We start from the raw sequence: 19,483 nt of genomic DNA on the forward strand, positions 1-19,483 counted from the left end.
AAAACCTGTCAAAGGGCGGAGGAGCTCTTTGTGAGCCAACGGCCATCCATATCTAGTGCCCAACTGTGTCTGCGGACGTCCTCCTGCAGTTTGGTTACTTTTTATGAGGAGGTTGGTGGCAGGATTTGCACTCTGGCCACCGTAAATCCCTTCATTCCGCAAAACATTCCAATAGCATAAGAAAAATCTGAAAACCCACTCCGTGGGAGTACCTCATGTGCAGCTTCCTTTCACAGGGCAGCTCGCCGGATGACGGGATTGGGGCAAAGCCTTCGGCACCCCCAATCTTTGATGGTAGGAGGGAAACCACCTGGGTAACATTCATGAAAGAGGGGATGATTGCGGTCAGATTGCGGGAGAGTGTGTCGGGGTGGTGCTGATGTTGCGTCCACCAGACGGCAATCTCCTTGGGTTAAACTGAGTCGGCCCCTTCAGGTGGGTGCCTGGAATGTCCTATCCATAATCACCTGTCTCTGTTATCATCTGAGCTCAAGCGTTTGGACTTCAGTATTGCAGCTCTCTCTGAGGTTCGGAGACCGGATGGTGGCGAGATAATGGTGGGTGGTTACACCTATATTGGTCTCGTTGCTCTGATGGTTACCATACCCAAGGAGTTGCTGTAGCTGTGTCCATTAAGCTGACTCCAATGATAATAGAGGTAACACCGGTCAACGAGCGTATTATGAGATTAAGGATTCGTCACTCCTTGGGTGTCATTTCCCTGGTCTCTGTGTATGTTCCGACTGAGGCGAGTGATCTCACCATGAAGGATGCATTCTACGCCACACTTGAGTCTGTGGTTGATCAGTGCCCCAGGCGAGATACTCTTCCAGTCTTGGGGGATTTCAATGCATTGACTGGAACTGATGGGGATGGTTATGAGACATGTGTTGGTCCCCATGGGTCTGGAACTGTGAACACTCATAGCACAACGCTCCTTAACTTTGCAAGAAGTCATGGACTTAGGGTGGCTGGTTCATGGTTTCAGCCCCCACATACTCATCGCTGGACTTGGTATTCAAATGCTGGCAGTGTGGCAAAGGAGATTGACCAAGTGCTCGTTGATGGTCGCTGGAGGATGATCCAGAACTGCAGGTCTACCGGAGTGCTCAGTTCCTCAAGACTGAGCACAGGCTTGTTGTAGCAACTCTCAAGTTGCAGCTTAAATCCAGGAGAATGGTACCATCCCAGCCTCGGCTGGATGTTGGCAAGCTCAAGGATGAGAGGGTAGCTGAGGAGTTTGCGGACAGGCGGAGTAGTGATTTGGGGGGGGGCTGGTTCTTTGGGGGATCCTGAAGAGTTGTGGAATGCCTTCAAGACCACCATCCTTGATGTTGCCGATGGATGTTTTGGATCTCACCACAGGGTGAAAAATAATTTTGTCTCTCAAGGGACACTGGATACCATTTCCCAGAGTCGCAGGGCCAGGCTGAATGGCAGAGCTGAGTTGTTCAGGGAGCTGAGGTGGAAAACTGTACGTGCACCAATGGTGGACAAGGTGGCCCATGTGTGAGGAATCTGTGAGGGGGTAGAGATTCACTTTTGGTAAAATGATTCTCCTCCTGCTTACAGCAGAATAAGCACATTGCGTTCGTCCAAGCCCATCCCTCGGTGTACTGCAGTTGGAGCAGAGGTTGGTGTGTTCTTGACAGAGGAGTCTGAAGTGAAGGCCCGCTGGGCCGGTTACTTTGAGCGGTTGTACCAGGCTGATCCAACAGTTGTCGAGTTGGATGTCAGGGGTGTTACAATCGCTATTGCTGACCCTCCAATCAACTGTGGTCCACCTTCGTTTGTGGAAACACAGGCTGCGGTGACCCGGTTGAAATGGGGTAAAGCTCCAGGGATCTGTGGCATCCATGCTGAACTTCTTAAGGCTGGTGGAAATGCTGCACTCATGTCGTTGCATGCAGTTCTGTGCTCTGCCTGGAACACAGGCATCAACCCAAATGACTGGAAGAGGGGCCTTGTTATCACTCTCTGGAAAGGAAAGGGTGATCGCCAAGACTGCAACAACTATCGAGGGATGACACTGCTCTTAGTGCTGGGCAAGGTCTTTGCTAGGATAATTCTTGACAGGGTTCGCCACCATCTGCTTGAGCACCAGCGTCCAGAGCAGTCAGACTTTACATCAAATAGGGCAACGATTGACCGTATCCTTGCTCTTCGGGCCCTCACCGAACACAGACAAGAGTTTCGGCAGGGGCTGCTTGCAGCCTCGGGTGATCTCTGTAAAGCCTTTCATTCAGTGAATCGGGATGCCCTCTGTAGGATTCTTGGTCTTCGTGGGGTGCCACCAAAACTGATTGATATGATGTCTGAACTATACTCTGGTACTGAGTGCTGTGAGATGTGGTGGTACCATCTCTGACTTATTTCCAGTTGTTACTGGAGTTCATCAGGGGTGTGTACTGGCCCCCCACACTTTTTTCACTTGTATGGACTGGATTCTGGGGAGGATGTTGGAGAGATCAAGCTGCTGTGCATCATTTGGGAATATTAAGATCTCTGACCTTGATTTCACAGATGATGCAGTCATCTTTGCGGAGACTTTAGATATCCTTTTGGGGGCCCTCGAGGTGCTGAATGAGGAGTCGGAGCCGCTGGGATTATGGGTTTCTTGGGTCAAAACTAAGATCCAGGCTTTCAATGACATCTTGGATGTTGCTATCCTGTCTGTACCTGTTTGTGGTGAGGATGTTGAGGCCATGGAGCGATTCACTTCCCTTGGCAGTGATATTCATGTATTTGCTGGCTGTGAGCCAGAGGTCAGCAGACATCTGTGTCGGGCCTGGGGAGTCATGGATTCACGAGATCATGGGGTTGTGGTGCTGTCGGTTCCTGTCCGGGAGGACGAAAGTCTGAGTCTTCAGGTCCTTGGTGCTTCCAGTATTGCTCTATAGATGTGAGACTTGGACTCTGACCAGGGATCTGATATGGAGACTTCATTCCTTTGGTACCAGGTCTCTTCGGAGAATCCTTGGCTTTCACTGGTCGGACTTTGTGTCCAACGAGCGGTTGCTGAGAGAGACTCAAATGAGATTTCTTACCTGCATAGTCCGTGAACGTCAGCTGCGGCTGTATGGACATGTGGCTCGTTTTCCTGACGCTGATCCTGCTCACCAGATTCTCTCAGCGAGGGAGCCTCGTGAGTGGAGGAGGTCAATGGGCCGACCACGTGCCTCGTGGTTGTAGCAAACTGATTGGCATTTCAAAGAGATTGTGATGGGCCAGACAACTGCCTGGAGGATGGCCAGACAGAGGCCCCTGGAGTTCCGGCGGAAAGTGGATGAAGCGACGCACTGCTCTGGTGCATGCTCCCATACCTGACCTGATATGGTCAGCAGCTCAGGTGTGCCAAGGAAGGACTTTGCACAAGGGAGGATGCCCAGTTTGTCGACTCATTCTGGAGGCAAGCTTGGAAATGTGGCTTTCCCAGGAAAGATCATGGCAGATAGTGAGACCCAGAATTTTGAATGAAAGGACTTCTCCAAGAGGAAAGTACATCGGTGGGGGGCGGGGGGGGGAGTGTCAGGGAGGGTTTCCAGACAGTCCTTTCGGTGAGACACTGAGAGTGTGAGATTTGTCAGAGTTGAAAGACATCTGGGGGGGGGGGCCTGGGGGGAGAGGAGAACACAAGCCACAGAGCTTGCCTGTACAGGTCACCTAAGGTCACAAACACGGTTCCACATGTTGGACCAGCTTGTGATTTCCTCAAGATCTGCAGACAGTGAAGAGGTTGCTGCTTGCCGATCTGATGGTTGGCAGATGGTTCGGCAGAGGGTGGAGTCATCAGCAAAGAGATAAAGAGGATTTTCTAGAGTCAGAGAGATCATTGATGGAAGCCAGAAAATGAACAAGGCCCAGGACACTGCCTTGAGGAACTCAAGCCTGGACAGGAAGAGGGGATGAGAGAATTCCATTAAGGGCCACACGTTGACTGCGACAGTAGAGGACATCTGCGAGCCATGAGTCAAGATGGCTTTGGATACCACAGGAAGAGAGTTTTGTGAGCAGGGTGGGATGCCAGACCATATCGAAGGCACACGATATGTCTAGAGAGATGGTTCTGATCTTGTATCTGGCATTGAGGACCTCCATCCATTGTTGGGAAAGCAGAAGCAGCAAGTCCAGGGTGGAGTGACTTGGTCTGAATCCAAATTGATGATCAGAAATCAGGCCATTGTAGAAGAGGAAGGATTTAATGTCGGAAGTGATGATGGATTCCATAACCTTGCTGATGATTGGGAGAAGGCTTGATTGGTCTGCAGTTGCAGGGATCTGTTTTTGCACCTCCTTTTTTAATGCAGAGAGGTAATGGTTGCTGATTTCCAAGCAGATGGCAGATGACCTGATGTCGTCTGCACCAGTTGCAGAATCTGAGTCGAGGTTTGACAGCACCTCTCCACTTTGTCAGAGGAAAAGGACACAGAGTCCAGGAACAGCTGGGTGTGACTGGGTAAGGTGGGTACAGAAAGCGATGGGTTTGGGATACAAGATTAAGAACCAAACATGGAGTTTCGGCATTCAGCCTTTTCACGTGCAGTGTCAGCTGTACGGCTATTTGAGGTAAGGGAGGGGATGGAGAAGGAACATACACTAGAAACAGACTTAACTAGACACCATCAGGATTTGGAGGAGAGAGACAGTTTTGAGAGTTCAGACTTGGGATTAGAAAGATGGTGTTTCCTGGTTCTCAGGGTAGACACACACTTGTTCCGAGCTTTGTCGAAGGAACTGAGATTACCTTCAGTTGAATTAGCCTTCCATGTGGTGAAGGCAAGTTGTTTCAGGACAACTGTCTCACCACAAGTTTCAGTGCACCATGGGTGGGAGGAAGGGTAGGACAACTGAAGACGAGATGGGATAAATCTGTGCATGAGAGAGAGGGAGCAAGTTTCGATGAAAGAATTCCCAGGACGAGTTGATGTCGGAGAAAGTGGAGATGGGAGACCAGTCTCGAAGTTTGATGGCTGCTCGAAGTCCTTGCCAGTCGGCTTGAGTGAAATGCCAGACTCGACGGGACTGAAGTGGTTCTCCAATAACAGCCAGAGAGATGACCACTTTGACAAGCACGTGGTCAGATGAACCGATTGGAGCAGAGGAAGAACAGCATATATTTTCATGGAAATTGGTCAAAATCAGATCCACAAGAGATATAGTACTGTTGGTTGAGATCCGGGTCGGGAAGTTGACCGATTGTGTCCCCAAGTTGCCAGTCCTAATATCCGACTTGCGTGATATTTCTCTCTGGCAATTGCTGTCTGGGTGTCAAACTATTTTTTTTAAGTCTTTTGCTGAAATGCCATGGTAGGTGAGAGAGGTATCCACACCCAGCCAACTGACATGATGACAATTGAAGTCACCACATATGAAGAAGATAGAGTGTGGGTGAGAGGATAGAAGTTGGTCTATGTTTTCGGAGAGCGAGATGTCAGTGGAGTCATCACTGTTTGGTGGACGGTATAACACACATATAAACATGAGGTGGGAGTGGAGTGGAAGCCGTAGCCATAGGTATTCCTTGGGGGGGGGGGGTGGGGGAGTGAGGGCAGTGCATGGAGAATGAGGAATAGAGTTTTTGATAAAGACAGCAACTTTTTATCTGTGGCTTGTGAGCCAGGACGAGGCTCAGGTTTGTCATACCAGTGGAGGGTCTGACCAGGGAGAGATACGAGGGAGTCAGAGACATCTTGAAGGAGGAAAGTTTGTGTTTTGCAGATTATGTCTGGTTTAAAAAAATATCGATATTCACATAATATTTCGAGTTATGTGGATTTTTGTTGTGTACTGGGTGGTGTGTTGGCTCAGAGTTGCTGGTTCGCACACCTACCAGAAATTGATATTATTCAATCAATTTCATCCAACATATAATTACCTTTTCTTCTTCATCGAGAAACCTCAGCAGTTTTAATGGTTTTAGTGACTATTATGCAGACCTGAATTTGGAAGTGTGGGAGGAGGTTGAGGACTTGAAGAAGAAAGGGTGAGTGGAGGACAGAGAATTGGAGTGGTGGGGGGTGGGGTGGGGAGAAGGGACCGAGTTGGGAAAGGAAGGTTGATAACTTATTGTTGGGAGAGGGCTTTTAGGCTGAGGGTTTGAGGGGGTTGGGGGATTTTGAGGACTTGAAGAAGAAAGGGGGAGGAGAACACTGAAAGTTGTGTTTGGGGGAGGGTGTGGCAGAGAGGTGACAGAGAGCTGGGAGAGGGGGATTGAGGACTTGGGGCTGGGAAGATGGGGTAGGGTTTCATGAATTGAAGACGAAAGGAGTTGAGAACTTGGTCACATTTTATTTTACATGGAATTTTCACGGGTCCCTGCTATTATGCTGTCAAAGGACATTTTAGCAAACTTCCTCAATAATTCCACACTCTATGAGGAACAAATTTCTTTGCAGTCGCCCGGTGTAACCGGGTTATCTGCTGTTCTGTTTTTGCCTATCGCAGCCTGGCTGCCAGGTAGCGATCATTTCTTGAAAGCGTGGCTGTGCCGCTGATGATGTGCCCCTCTACCAGTACACTGGTACTCATTTTGTTGACCTCAGAAGGTTGACAGGCTGAGCCAACCCCATCTGGTGTTACTTCAGTAGCCAACGGGGCTCAAACTCAGGACCCGAAGATCCTAAGCTAGCCACGATGCCAACACCAGGCTTGGGTTATCTGCTTGTGCTATATATAACCACAATAAACTATTACCCTAATACTAATGTCACACTTACTTTATAATCCTGAACAACGATATTCCTCATGTGATGGTCACCATCCCAAACTCACAAACTCACCAAGAGTTGCAATGCATTGGAGTGTAATCTGCTTCAATCAAAACCAGAAACTGAGATCAAAGTATGCAATACGTGCACTCAACGACCCTTCCCAGGTGGACCTTGGTCGTGAGAGGATGGTGTCTGGCGTCATCATACAAGGGGCCGACGGAAGCCCAACACATAGTGGTGTTCCTGGTAGTGGTGGTGGCGGTGGTGAGAAAAAACCTGAAAACATCAGTGGTTTAAGCCGGACATTTGTGCGCAAATTCTTCCTGAAAACCAGCCTCAACGGGGAGCAGTGGAGTTATGTGGTTAATGACGAGGACAATAAGCCAAAGGTAATTGTCTGTGATCTGTGCAACATATTGTCTGTCACATAAAATCTGATTGGGATAGAGGTTTTTGTTACAAGTTTGAGGTATCCATGGCAGCATTAATCATGTGCATGAAGTTACATTTTTGAAATTCCAGGACTTAATGGGCCTATATGACAAAGACTGCAAAGGCTCTTATCTTAATGAACGGAACTAATTGAATGAAGCCACTGAGTTTGATGGGAAATTCAATTTCATTCTAAGCAGATATTGTATCGTCAGATTATTTAATGCTCAGTTGTTGAGGTTTGACACCCATTTGGCCCTTCCCCCAGCTCTTCCTCGGCAGCTCAAACATGGACCGCCCAGAGCTGCGTCGTTTCACTCCCCTGCTGACCCGCTTTGTACGTCTTTACCCTGAGCGCTGGGCCTCTCATGGCATTGGCCTTCGCCTTGAGCTACTCGGCTGTGACGTTCCAGGTATGCTTTGATAGGAGGAATAATGAGCAGATCAAATTGCCAGAAAAAAAAAGTGTTTCAGGGTGGGATGAGGGACCTCCATGAAAGGCCACCAAATCTTGTAGGTGGAGGGACAGAAGTAGCAAGCTCTATTCTGAATTGCTTTCTCATGGATTTGTTCCTTTACCAAGTGTAATCCGATTAAGAACTGTTTTTTTCTGGTGTGGTGCTCACAAGGGCACTTCCCCTCAGTACCTGCTCAACTTGGGATGAGGACATAAAGCCGGGTGTCCCATCTTCATTTAGATTGTGGATGTTAAAATTCCAAGGTATCTCTCAAAGTACCTCCCATCGTGTACCCTCACTACCCTCACTAAATTCTCTTCTTCGAGAGCAAATTGGATATTTATATTATTTTTTTGATCAATGTGGATCCATTATGTTGGTATTAGTGATAATGGGTTGCCAACAGGATGGCCTAGAGGAACGCATACTCGCCTTTAAGCTGTCTAGCCTGGGTTAGAATCCTGACTCAGCTATAAACCGTCTTCCTGGTGTTTCACAGGGAGGGTGATTCATCAATGTGTGTGCCAACTGCCAGCATTTGTTGGTGGCCATTAAAGGTCTCATGGTGTCCCTCGTGAAGAGTCGGCGAGCTCTCACCGGTACCATCACCAAATTACAATTTCCTGCCCTAACCTGCAGGGGGCATTGCATCAGCGGTACAATAATCAGGTTAATAAATAGAAAAAAAATGTAAATTTCAGGTAAATCAAATGGTAATCATGGGACATGCATAGATGATAAGTACATTGATAAAGTTAATCATGTGTGGATATGACACAGGCATGATGGGCCAAATGGCCTCTTTCTGTACCAGGCGAAGCTTGCTCGTATAGCAGTGTACAGCCAGTTTCTTACTCCAGTATATCTTATTATTTGATAATTTCCGACTATAATTCACAGACCGGTGTTTGTGTATGTTTGTTTGTTTGTCACGCTGCTCCTCCTGTCACACTAACTCCTCCTGTAGCTCCGGGCCAATTACATCCAGATTTCCTACATCGGATCAGTGTGACCCCAATTCGTGCACAGGGGTGTTTTTATATTTGCCAGTGGTCTTGGGGGGGGGAGGAAAGCCCCCCCCCCACTTGGCCACTACCGCAGTGAGTGGGTGCTTCTCGTGGATAATAATTTGCCATATTATGAAATGGTTTTGTTGGTAAAGTAGAAGAGGAAAATGGGGATTGATGGAACGAAGGAAATGAATAACTCGTTAGAGTTTGAATGATTGGATGCATTCGTGGATGTTGGATTTAAAAATAGAAATGATTACATATTTCATCAAATGACGAATCGTTGTTGATTATATTTTATCGAACAGCATTAAAATGTCATGGGGTGTGGCGCTGCCGCTACCTGTGCGGGAGGACGAAAGTCCGAGTCTTCAGGTCCTTGGTGCTTCCAGTCTTGCTCTTTCGATGCGAGACTTGGACTCTGACAAAGGATCTGAGACGGAGACTTCATTCCTTTGGTACCAGGTCTCTTCGGAGAATCCTTGGCTATCGCTGGTCAGATTTTGTGTCCAACGAGCGGTTGCTGAAAGAGAGACTCGGATGAGATTTGTTACCTGCATGGTCCGTGAGCATCAGTTGCGGCCTTGTGGACATGTGGCTCGTTTTCCTGACGCTGATCCTGCTCACCAGATTCTCTCAGCGAGGGAGTCTCGTGAGTGGAGGAGGCCAATGGGCCGACCACGTGCCTCGTGGTTGCAGCAGGTTGACCATCATCTCAAGGAGATGGGGATGGGCCTGGCATCTGCCTGGGGGAAGTCCAGACGGAGGCCCCTGGTGTACCGGCGGAAAGTGGACGCAGCGACGCGCTGTTCTGGCACATGCTCCCATACCTGACCTGATTAAAATGTCTATCACATATAAAATGTGACTGGGATAGAGGTTTGCTGCGAGTTTGAGGTTTTGTATCATATGTGAAGTGCTTCTATACAGTCACATGGTGGACAAAGGAAGAGTTATAAGGGTGTCCTTAAGTCTACACTCAAGTCTTGTGCCATTCCAGTCGCCACCTGGGAACATCAGGCCATAAACAGGTTAACTTGGCATTACATTTGCCCCAAAGGTCTGGACCACTTTGAATGTGGGAGACTTGCTATCAAGAGACAGCAGAGGCAAGAAAGTAAAACCTGCTATCGTCCACCTCCGCAAGGAACAGCCTACATCTGCGATGTTTGCAGTGGACACTGTGGGTCCTGCATTGGACTACACAGCCATCGCACAACACACAATGCTGAGTGAACACACCGAAGAAGGGGAGAGATTCGTCGAAAGCGACGACTCACACCATCATCGTCTAACGTTCTAACAGAAGCTTGATGAAATTCGAACGTTTCCTTTCAGGACAGGTGCCGTTTACAACACTACGGAGTACTTTACAAGTAATGAATATCAAAACATCCCAAGTTAAACGAAACAGGAATAACATGCCGTCCCCATTTTACTCCTTTATGGTATGATTGGGAGGGTGGAATGCGACGAAGGAAGTGCTTTCGATATTTTAGGACAGGAAATGCACAGGGGTATTCCACTAATGTGGTCTGCCTCATGCTCTAGGTATGCAAGAGAGGGAACAGTAATGGCGATAAGAAGGTAGGTGGTAAATGTCATGGGTAGTATGTGGTACAGAAAAAGAGGTGTTTAGTAAGTTTGAGTGTGTGTGTGTGTGTGTGTGTGTGTGTGTGTGTGTGTGTGTGTGTGTGTGTGTGTGTGTGTGTGTGTGTGTGTGTGTAGGGGTATGGCGCAGTAATGAGTCAATCAATGGAAGGCAAAAATACCATCATTTTGAGGCATGGTACATGTGGCACAAACAGTGTTACGAGTACAAATGGTGTCAGTAATGGCCAAAGGGAATATAAGGAAAGGTAGCAAACCATTACGAGGGTGACTTTGTCTGACTGTGATTTATGGGGCTACTTAGCTGACGCCAAGCTGGCTGGGTAGTGCAGGCACCGTGCCAGGGATCTGTTGGTTCTTGGTTTGATTTGTTCTGCCTGTATTGTTAGCAACATCGTTCGTCTGTATTATAAATCTGGGTCACTGTAAGCTCGCTCTTAAATTGTAGTTAAAAGGGGGAGGAATGCAAAACGAACGATTGCTTCCTTGGTTTTATTTTCTCTTTCCCCTGGAGATTTCAATGACAGGTTGATAGAACATTTTTGTGGACTTCAGGCTGCAACGGTTTGTCGGTTTATCGTTAAAGGGACGACGCCACTACATCTAACATTCACCTATACATTGAGCAAGCATTCCCTTTAAAGTCCAAAGCCTTCTTAGATGTTTTTCGGTCGGAAAGGCTGGACAGCCCAAGAGATGAAGAACTTTTGAAGAAGCCCCCCCCCCCAACCTCCACTCCATGATTTATTTTTGCCCCATTTGGAAGCAGTAAAGTGCGAGGAAACCTCGAGCACGCACAAACCGAGGTTAATACTGGAACTTCCACGGAAGATACATTACAGTAATGTCATGATGACACAACAATGTTGAGGAATGAGCTGTGAGGACCTGCAGGTTTTGGAATGTGTTGCCAATGGATTTCTGAGGGGGCTATCCGTATGTGGCAAACGTATCGGTACATTCAGCTTTTTGGACACCTGGTACAGTTTAGTCTCAATCCCAGCGGGCTGCTGAAGCAGCTGCATGGCCTGACTGATTGCCTCTGCTGACCTGGCTCAGGACGAGACATCTAAGGGCCGCGGGATGAGACGTACAGAGGCACGAATGTGGAGTGTTTTGTTTCACCTGTGATTGTAATTAACATCAATTGTTGGGCATGCCCTTGTCACCTGATGGATCGTTGGCTGCTTATGCGGCAAGAATTTTAGAGGGTGAGAAGAACTTTTTGAGACTCCTTTGTATGAGCGTCCGTTGAACGGTGTTGATGCTTCCGAAATATATCTCTGTTGTTGTATCCTTTGTCTTCAAATACAAAGGGTGAAAACAAAAGGATTTACCTGTGCCTCAATATGTGGTTGTGGCGAGTGGTGTTGAAAATGGATCAACTAACTGTTAAATTCTCTTTCTTCCTGGTTTGCCATTGTTCATCATTATCATAAATAACCTCAATGCATAAAATGGAGATATAATCTATATTATTAATTGCAATTCTGGACACATGAGAATGTTGGGGGAAAGTTGAAGAGGCTGCAAGCTTTGTACTGAATATGATCTGCATCATTGGTGGTCTTCATGGTGCAAATGCAGCTGTTTCTCCAGCCTGTTCCTGGAGAGAATTGTGCCACTTCCTCGCGCCCCCACAGCCGTGGATCTTTGCCCGTCACGGGTGGACTCATTTTTGCCCTGGGCCCGTACCGCCTGCACGAGGGCCAACACGGGACTCGCCTGAGCTGTTGAGCGATGTCCGAGATTTTACTCGCCCGGAGGGAGAGGTGGAGTAAAAGGCTTTTTTTTACGCAGGGCTGTGTGACCAATCACAACATCCTTACCGGTGGTACAATGTTTATTTTCTGCGTGGTTATGCCTCTCCCTGCTTAGTTCTGCGTGGTTATGCTCCCTTTGGTCTCTTCCATCCGATTCTGATGTCTTTGCTAGAATTGGTGACCACGTCCCACTTTTCACCTTTAACATCGTGCACTACGCATGCTTTGACAGCACTGCAGGAGTCTGGGTGCTGGCATTGACCTGTACATTTCATTGTTCCTTGCAAGGTCATGAGGCAGTATTAAGTCGTATTACACTGTCTGCTTGGACACCGCTGCAGGAGATTGGTACATAAGGTTTTTTTTTAACGCTGCGGCTCTTTTGTCTGGCAAGCAATAGGATTAACTTGGTGTTCCTCATATTTGACTATCCTGACAGATAAGACTCTTGTAAAAAGTGCACCCAACTCTGTTGCACATCACATCAGGAAGTTAGATACTGCAACTGATTATTTTAAAGAGCAATTACATATAATGATAGTACTTAACGTTAAACAAGCACTCATTCTTTCTGCCGATGTTGTGGACAACATCGGCCAGCAGGGACGTGTTTTGCAAAACAAGATGGCAGATGAAGCAAGTACCCAAAAGCATGCTTGGCATGGTGGTCCTGCCCACTACCAAGCACCGAGCCAGGCCTGCGTATTACACGTGTCGTCGCGGGATACTTTATATCTGTGGGCTGTGAATACATGTCACAGATGTAAAATTGAATAACTTCTCCCAGGCTTTAGTGCCGGAGGCAGAAAGTAAAATCCATCCGGCATGGAAGTAACCCCAGCAATGGGTTCAACCAGCACACCCTCCCCAATCCCACCCCCTCCTGCCCTGAAATATGTTAATAAAAACATTATTGATCTCTCATGCCTTGACGCAACGCAGAACTATATCCTAACATGATGCAGATGTGCAAGTGTTCAGGCTGTACGGTTTGGTTCTCAAGCATGTCTGTTGGCATGTTTGTTTCCTGTGTGCAGGAAACCGGTTCCCATGACTGTAGATCAGAATTTATGTTTAAATATGTTCTATTAGTGCATCCATGTATCACTGAAAAATCCATTATTGACATACCTGAGAGAAACACCAAGCGTGATTAAACAAGCCACAGAGCTTACCTGTACAGGTCACCTAAGGTCACAAACACGGTTGTCCCTAACACCAGTGGATTTGGAAACATCGTAGCTTATTGTCCATGTCGTCCCAGCAGAGCCTGCAGACCTCGACCAGCTTTCTGACACATTGCAAGGCAATGTTAGGTCAGCCATGCAGTAAGTTAGCGGACGAAGGAATGTGGGGGTGGGGATGGGGGTGGGGGGGGTTGGAGCTAGAGAGGGGTGGCAGTAATTTCTGATCAGTACTTTGATTTTCATGTGTGTCTATTGATCATTATCTTTTTCATTTGTGAAATTTGTGCGAAGTGATGAGAAAGCTTACCGATCAGGGCAGTTCAGATGAAAACAATGGGAAACCGCAGGGATGTTTTTATGACACAACTTGTAAAAAGTATTATTGATTTGCTCCTTGCATCATGTCCTTCCATACTGATGCATCGCCGTGACCTCGACCTTGTCATGTCGCTGAAGAAGCAGGTAACAGCCGAAGAGCCCCTTTATTGCCAATATCATTGTGTCTTTCATTTATGTCGATGAGGTCCATAGATTCTTACTTTGCCACAATGAATGGCTCTAGCAACATGTTAGGGATGCAGGCCCCATGTGTGGGTGAGTGGGCACGGTGAGGGGTCCGGCTTGGACCCTAAATTCCTGCACGTCGTTATTTCATTGGTTGGTTTCACATTGCCAGTCATGGCTCATGAAGAAGCTGCTGAAAGCTACAAACTGTGCAGTGTATAAATGGTCTTGGTTTGAAATGAGGCGTGATGGCAAAAGATGTCAAAACGTTCTCGTGAATCAATGTGGTTTATTTGTAATGCATCAGGTTTTGGTGTAAGAGGGTAAATAAAAGTGAACCCTTGACAATCTTTGAATAGATACGTGACAGCCAAAGAGATTGGGTCAAATCACCGTGGGCTGGTCGACCAGAGAGTGACTGTGGTGTGTAACGAAGGGCTACGATTCAGGACATTTGTAGTAACAACAAGGCAAGTGATTGAATTGAGAATAATAAATACACCGATTGGTAAATAGTGTGCTTTAGTTTTGTGACGTTACTCAGAAGTCACATTGTAAAGCAAGTGTAACTGTGATCTTTGATGTTGGTAATACTCCGCCTTGACTGCGGTGACGGCAAAAAATGTTGATACTGATCCAAATCATTATTGTGACCACCTCCCCCACCACTTCATCTTCCTATGCAGCAGCGACAACACCTGTACAAACAGAGAGCACCACACCTGCTTTGACACCCTGTTCAGATGGTTTAAACTGCAGACCTCAGCCATGTTCAGGTAAGCAGTGCAGCGTGAGTGGGAATGAGGGGACTTGTTTACATCTCGCGTTCATACAATGTTGTTCATGACAACAAAGTGTGTTATAATAACATGGTTCTTTATTACAGCTATCATATTCGATTGCATTGGCATGATAAAAGGGGCATTCAACAATGGTCTCCAAACGAAATGCCCCTTGACTTTAATGCCCTTGTCCCATTTGAACTTCAAGTTCAAATGTTGAAGCCACATCTGAGTTGCTTCATTCAGTGTCTTGTAGATGGTGAATTGAACATGCAGATGGGACTTCAAATGTCGAAACATAAAATAGTCACGACGTGGTCACAAATGGCAGCTTGCACAACAGGGGCCTTGAGAACGTGCTCGTTGTCATGAAGGAGGAGCACACCTTTGGTCAACACCCCCATGGCATTTATCCTTGATGGTCTGCCACACTTATTGCACCAGACTAGCATTGTATTTCTCGGATATTGTAGTTTTGTGGGCTGTATAGTCCATCAGCAGGATTCCCTTGGCATCCCAGAAAATCGAGCGCATGATCTTGCTGGCTGAGGTTGCATGCGACATTTCCTGGGTGGTCATGATTCCTAGTGCTTCCATTGCAGGGATTCCAATTTGGTTTCAGGATCTCTGTGGTGAAGGCACTTTTCACTACTGTTTACCAAATGAGCGATAATGTCGGCTGGGATCTGCGATGGACAGTTCGAGAAGTTTGCGACATGATGCTGAAGTTTTGGAGGAACCATCTTGCTGAGACAATTGGCCATGTCCAGGTTTTCGTGGATGATGGAGAAAAAGCTGCCTTGAGAAATTACAACTTCTGTGGATATGTTGACAAAAATTAACACGATCAACCTCTCTGATTAATGCCTCAATCTGAGCAACAGTTTGTGGGTCAGTCACATCTGCTGTATGTACTGACCTGGGTGGGGGTCATCATCAAGGTACTTGCATCCATGCTTAGTCGGCCGTTCAATTGGCTTCCACGGAATACTCGGATCCACTTCCACCATACACGACCATCATGCGTTCATGGACTTATTTGAAGATGACACCTCGATGCTTCATTTATTTAGACCCACAATTACCTCCACCCCAAAGGTGGACAGAGCTTATGTTTTCACCACTGTCTGTCTGTCTGTTTACCTATCTGTCTGTGAGCAGGATATTTCATCTGGATGGAACTTGTTGAACAGGTTGGGTTTGTGATCAGGATGAATTGATTAGATTTTTGTGAAGATCCAGATATGGATCTGGATCCTAGAATTTTTAAAACTATATATAGCACGATATCTTATAAGGATGTATTATGACGAAACTTGCTGTATGAGTTGGGTGACAAGTACAAACCAATTACATTTTGTTGTGTGACAAGGATGAATGGTCCAGATGTCGATCTGGCTTTTCAGGGGGATACAAAACATAAACTGTTCAGCCTGGTAGAGGTATGCACTCGACTGAGTGCCGTTCCAGTTGTCTTATGTAACAAGCTTCTGGGTTGAAATGTGAAACAACAAACGAGCTATTAGATTAATGAGATATAGAAATTCAAGGTAAGGTCTTACTAATATTCAAGGTGAAGTCTTATTAAATTGCTGTACAGTTTTAATAACACTACCTTTTTGATCCATAAGTTTTCCCTCTACGAATACAACCTAAAACCCGATTATCTTTTCATATGATTGCCTGGCAGTGTGCTGCCTGTTCATCTCCTGCATTGATTACCTCCCAGATCTTTTTCTTGTGTGTCAGACATCCCAAGACTGCCCCTTGATTATAAAATGTTTGTTTTCAATATTCTGACCCAACCCCAGCATCTTGCGTTTACTTATCTTAAACCGCATCTGCCAATGTTTTGCCCAATCAATCGAAGTATCTCGACTTTCCTGAATCAGTTCACTCCACCCACCCCTCTCTGCTATGTACCTTACCTACAAGCTTGGTGTCATCTGCAAATTTGGAAAGCCGACTCTTAACCCCACCATCCAAATTGTTGATATAAATTATGAACAATAACAGTCTCAGAACTGATCCTTGGGAACACCACTTCTTACATCCTCCCAAATAGATATCCTCAAGTTCACCATCACTCTTTGCTTCCCGTCAATAAGTCAGTTTCCAATCCAGTTTGAGACTCTACAGCCACTACACAAGCCCTCATCTTAGCCAACAGCCTTTGTAGTGGAATGTCAGCAAATGCTTTCTGAAAGTCTAGATGAACTACATGAACTGCACTTCCCCCATCAACTCAGTCATAAACTGCTTCATAGAACTCTAATAATTTGTTAAACATGATCTCCCTTTGATACATCTGTACTGACTACCTTTAATTAGTTTGGAATTATTCAAATGTTTCCCTGTCCATTCCTTAATTGACGTCTCCAACACCTTCCCACACCAATCAAGCTAACAGCTCTATTGTTCCCCAATTATTCTTTGGAACCTTTATTTAAAAAACTCGCAGGGGTACCCAGTGTTGCCAGGCAGCACCGGGTCTTTCCTCCCACTCGTTCCCCTGCCTCCTCCCATCTACACCCTCCCCTCTCACAAAGGAATTTTCACAGGGTTTTTCACCATGTTTGGGGAAAATAAATAATTAAAACAAGCAGTCATAGACTGGTACTTACGAAATCGTCAACATGACTTCTGATCTTGTCTAATAAAAGCTGTCTCTAGAGAAGGTAGCGAAGCAAACCAGAAGTTTCTACGATGATTCTGTACCAAACCATCAAAAATCGTAACGTCGACCAAAGCAAAAATCTCCATTTGTCCACGCAATTATTTAATATTATTTTATCAAAGTCACAAAACCGTAATATTCGGCCATCCACCAACAATCTTTACATAATCCAATGGCTTAGCGAGTCAGGCATGCGACGATAACCTTTATTAGGATAAAAAATGACTTTTAAACACCATCTTTATCGAAAACACCGTCAGCGCGCACATGCAAAACCTTTACGTGACTCAATGACGCGTCTGCTCGAGCGCGCTGCACCACGTGATGAGCTGTGACACGGCGAGTGAAATAATTTTTATACAATCTTAAAACGTCTCCAAAACATCCGATTTTTTTTACCAGAATTTCGACAACCCAGTGTTAAGCGCCCTAAGCGATCGCAAAAACCGAAGACAAAATTAAAATCGAAGTTAAAACGAACTCGTAACGTTGACCGAAGCAAAAATACTCCATTTCTCCACATGAATTTACGGAATTATGTTTGACCTCACTGTGACCTTGACCTTTGACCGATTTTGACCAAAATCTAATCAACGCGAGCCATCACCCTCCTGAATCACGTGGTGTAATTTGACATTGGTAGCTCCTTCCGTTCTCGAGTTATCGTGCCTACAAACCAACACACACACACACACACACACACACACACACACACACACATAAACACACACACACACACACACACACACACACACACACACACACACACACACACACACACACACACACACACACACGACGGAAGTCATCAATATACTTACGAAATCTTTAGATTTCGTAAGTCATAAAACCCCCGCTTTCGATTCCTACCAACCTCTAACTTGCCTCGTCACCATTAACCCTTTGAACTCTGAGCTCCTTGGACTTTCAGCTCCCCCACCCTGGGCTCCCTGGAGAAAAATCCGGCTGCTCTGGTACCCAAACCATGGAGGTTTGAACAGCGGCCGGTAAAACAGTCACGAGGGTTCAAAGGGTTAACTTGCCACGTGTTGTGTCAAAATCTGCCTCCCGAGGGACGAGTTAATTGATATGTCCAAAATAAGTCATTGTATAGATGTTTATCCTATGCGTCATGTAATCAATCTGGGCTGTGTTCAGTTACCAACTTTCTTGTGGAGAGCTCGCCATGTGGCTAAAGCACTCAAGCAAGCACTCCATTCGAAATCGTTGATTAGGAATGGCTGGCTTGGCAAGCGTCAGCGAGCTGCTTGGTAACTGAACACAGCCGTGGACATCTCGACACCATCCAGTACAAACAAAACACCAGCAAAAGGACAGTTTTTAAATTAAGGCTTTAAAATATTAATGCAAATTGACATTGGTAGCTCCTTCCGTTCTCGAGTTATCGTGCCTACAAACCAACACACACACACACACACACACACACACACACACACACACGCACACACACACACACACACACACACACACACACACACACACACACACACACACACACACACACACACACACACGACGGAAGTCATCAATATTTTATAATCTTCCTTGAATTATTTTATAATCTTCCTTGAAATGCAAATGTACCTTGTTCAATTCTCAACGCATTGTTTTAGTTTTTAAAATGTACATTAACTCAGAGGTGATGTTCAGTGTACGAAAGCGGACCTGTACATTGCAAAGTGTACATGTACATAACTTCTTTAAAGTGTACTTGTACAATGTACATGACATAAAGTGAACATGTACATAACTTCTTTAAAGTGTACTTGTACAATGTACATGACATAAAGTGTACATGTACACAACTTCTTTAAAGTGTACTTGTACAATGTACATGACATAAAGTGAACATGTACACAACTTCTTTAAAGTGTACTTGTACAATGTACATGACATAAAGTGAACATGTACACAACTTCTTTAAAGTGTACTTGTACAATGTACATGACATAAAGTGTACATGTACATAACTTCTTTAAAGTGTACTTGTACAATGGACATGACATAAAGTGTACATGTACAGAAGTAAAAAAAAGAAGTAAAAATATCTCCTGTGAATTTCTCCGGCCTCCCGACTAATTAATTACATATACGGGCATTTAACGACCAAGCCCATTGTCATCGTCTCTAATGTTTATTTACTTCACATAATATGTGATGTCCATCATTTTGTTTATAAGCCTTGAAAAGTCGGGCGAAAACTAAACTTTTTGGTTCGCGGGCGCCAGCAGTGACCACTATTTTCGTTGTGTCTGTGTGTTTATCTGTTTTTGACTCTCTCCAGAGCATAGCTCCTTGACATTTGATGCGATCTTGATGAAACTTGGA

The 19,483-nt window shown here is 45.8% G+C and overlaps 1 protein-coding gene across 4 annotated transcripts in view; it reads left to right on the forward strand.

Annotated features, from left to right (window-relative positions):
- The window catches only part of LOC147028894 (neuropilin-2-like), a 110,660-nt gene that overhangs the window by 71,879 nt on the left and 19,298 nt on the right, over window positions 1–19,483 (forward strand). For all 4 annotated transcript variants that reach the window (XR_015057765.1, XM_085879729.1, XM_085879730.1 and 1 more), the window contains exons 10-12: window positions 6,875–7,099; window positions 7,411–7,555; window positions 14,362–14,451. Coding sequence is in view for 3 of the 4 variants with exons in the window: in XM_085879729.1 (XP_085735855.1) it covers window positions 6,875–7,099; window positions 7,411–7,555; window positions 14,362–14,451 (460 nt within the window). In the remaining variant the exon portion in view is untranslated. The remainder of the gene's footprint in view (window positions 1–6,874; window positions 7,100–7,410; window positions 7,556–14,361; window positions 14,452–19,483) is intronic.

This window comes from Eptatretus burgeri, chromosome 4 (genome assembly GCF_056783735.1).
Source record: "Eptatretus burgeri isolate ZD-2024b chromosome 4, Ebu_testis_v1, whole genome shotgun sequence".
Taxonomy (NCBI): domain Eukaryota; kingdom Metazoa; phylum Chordata; class Myxini; order Myxiniformes; family Myxinidae; genus Eptatretus; species Eptatretus burgeri.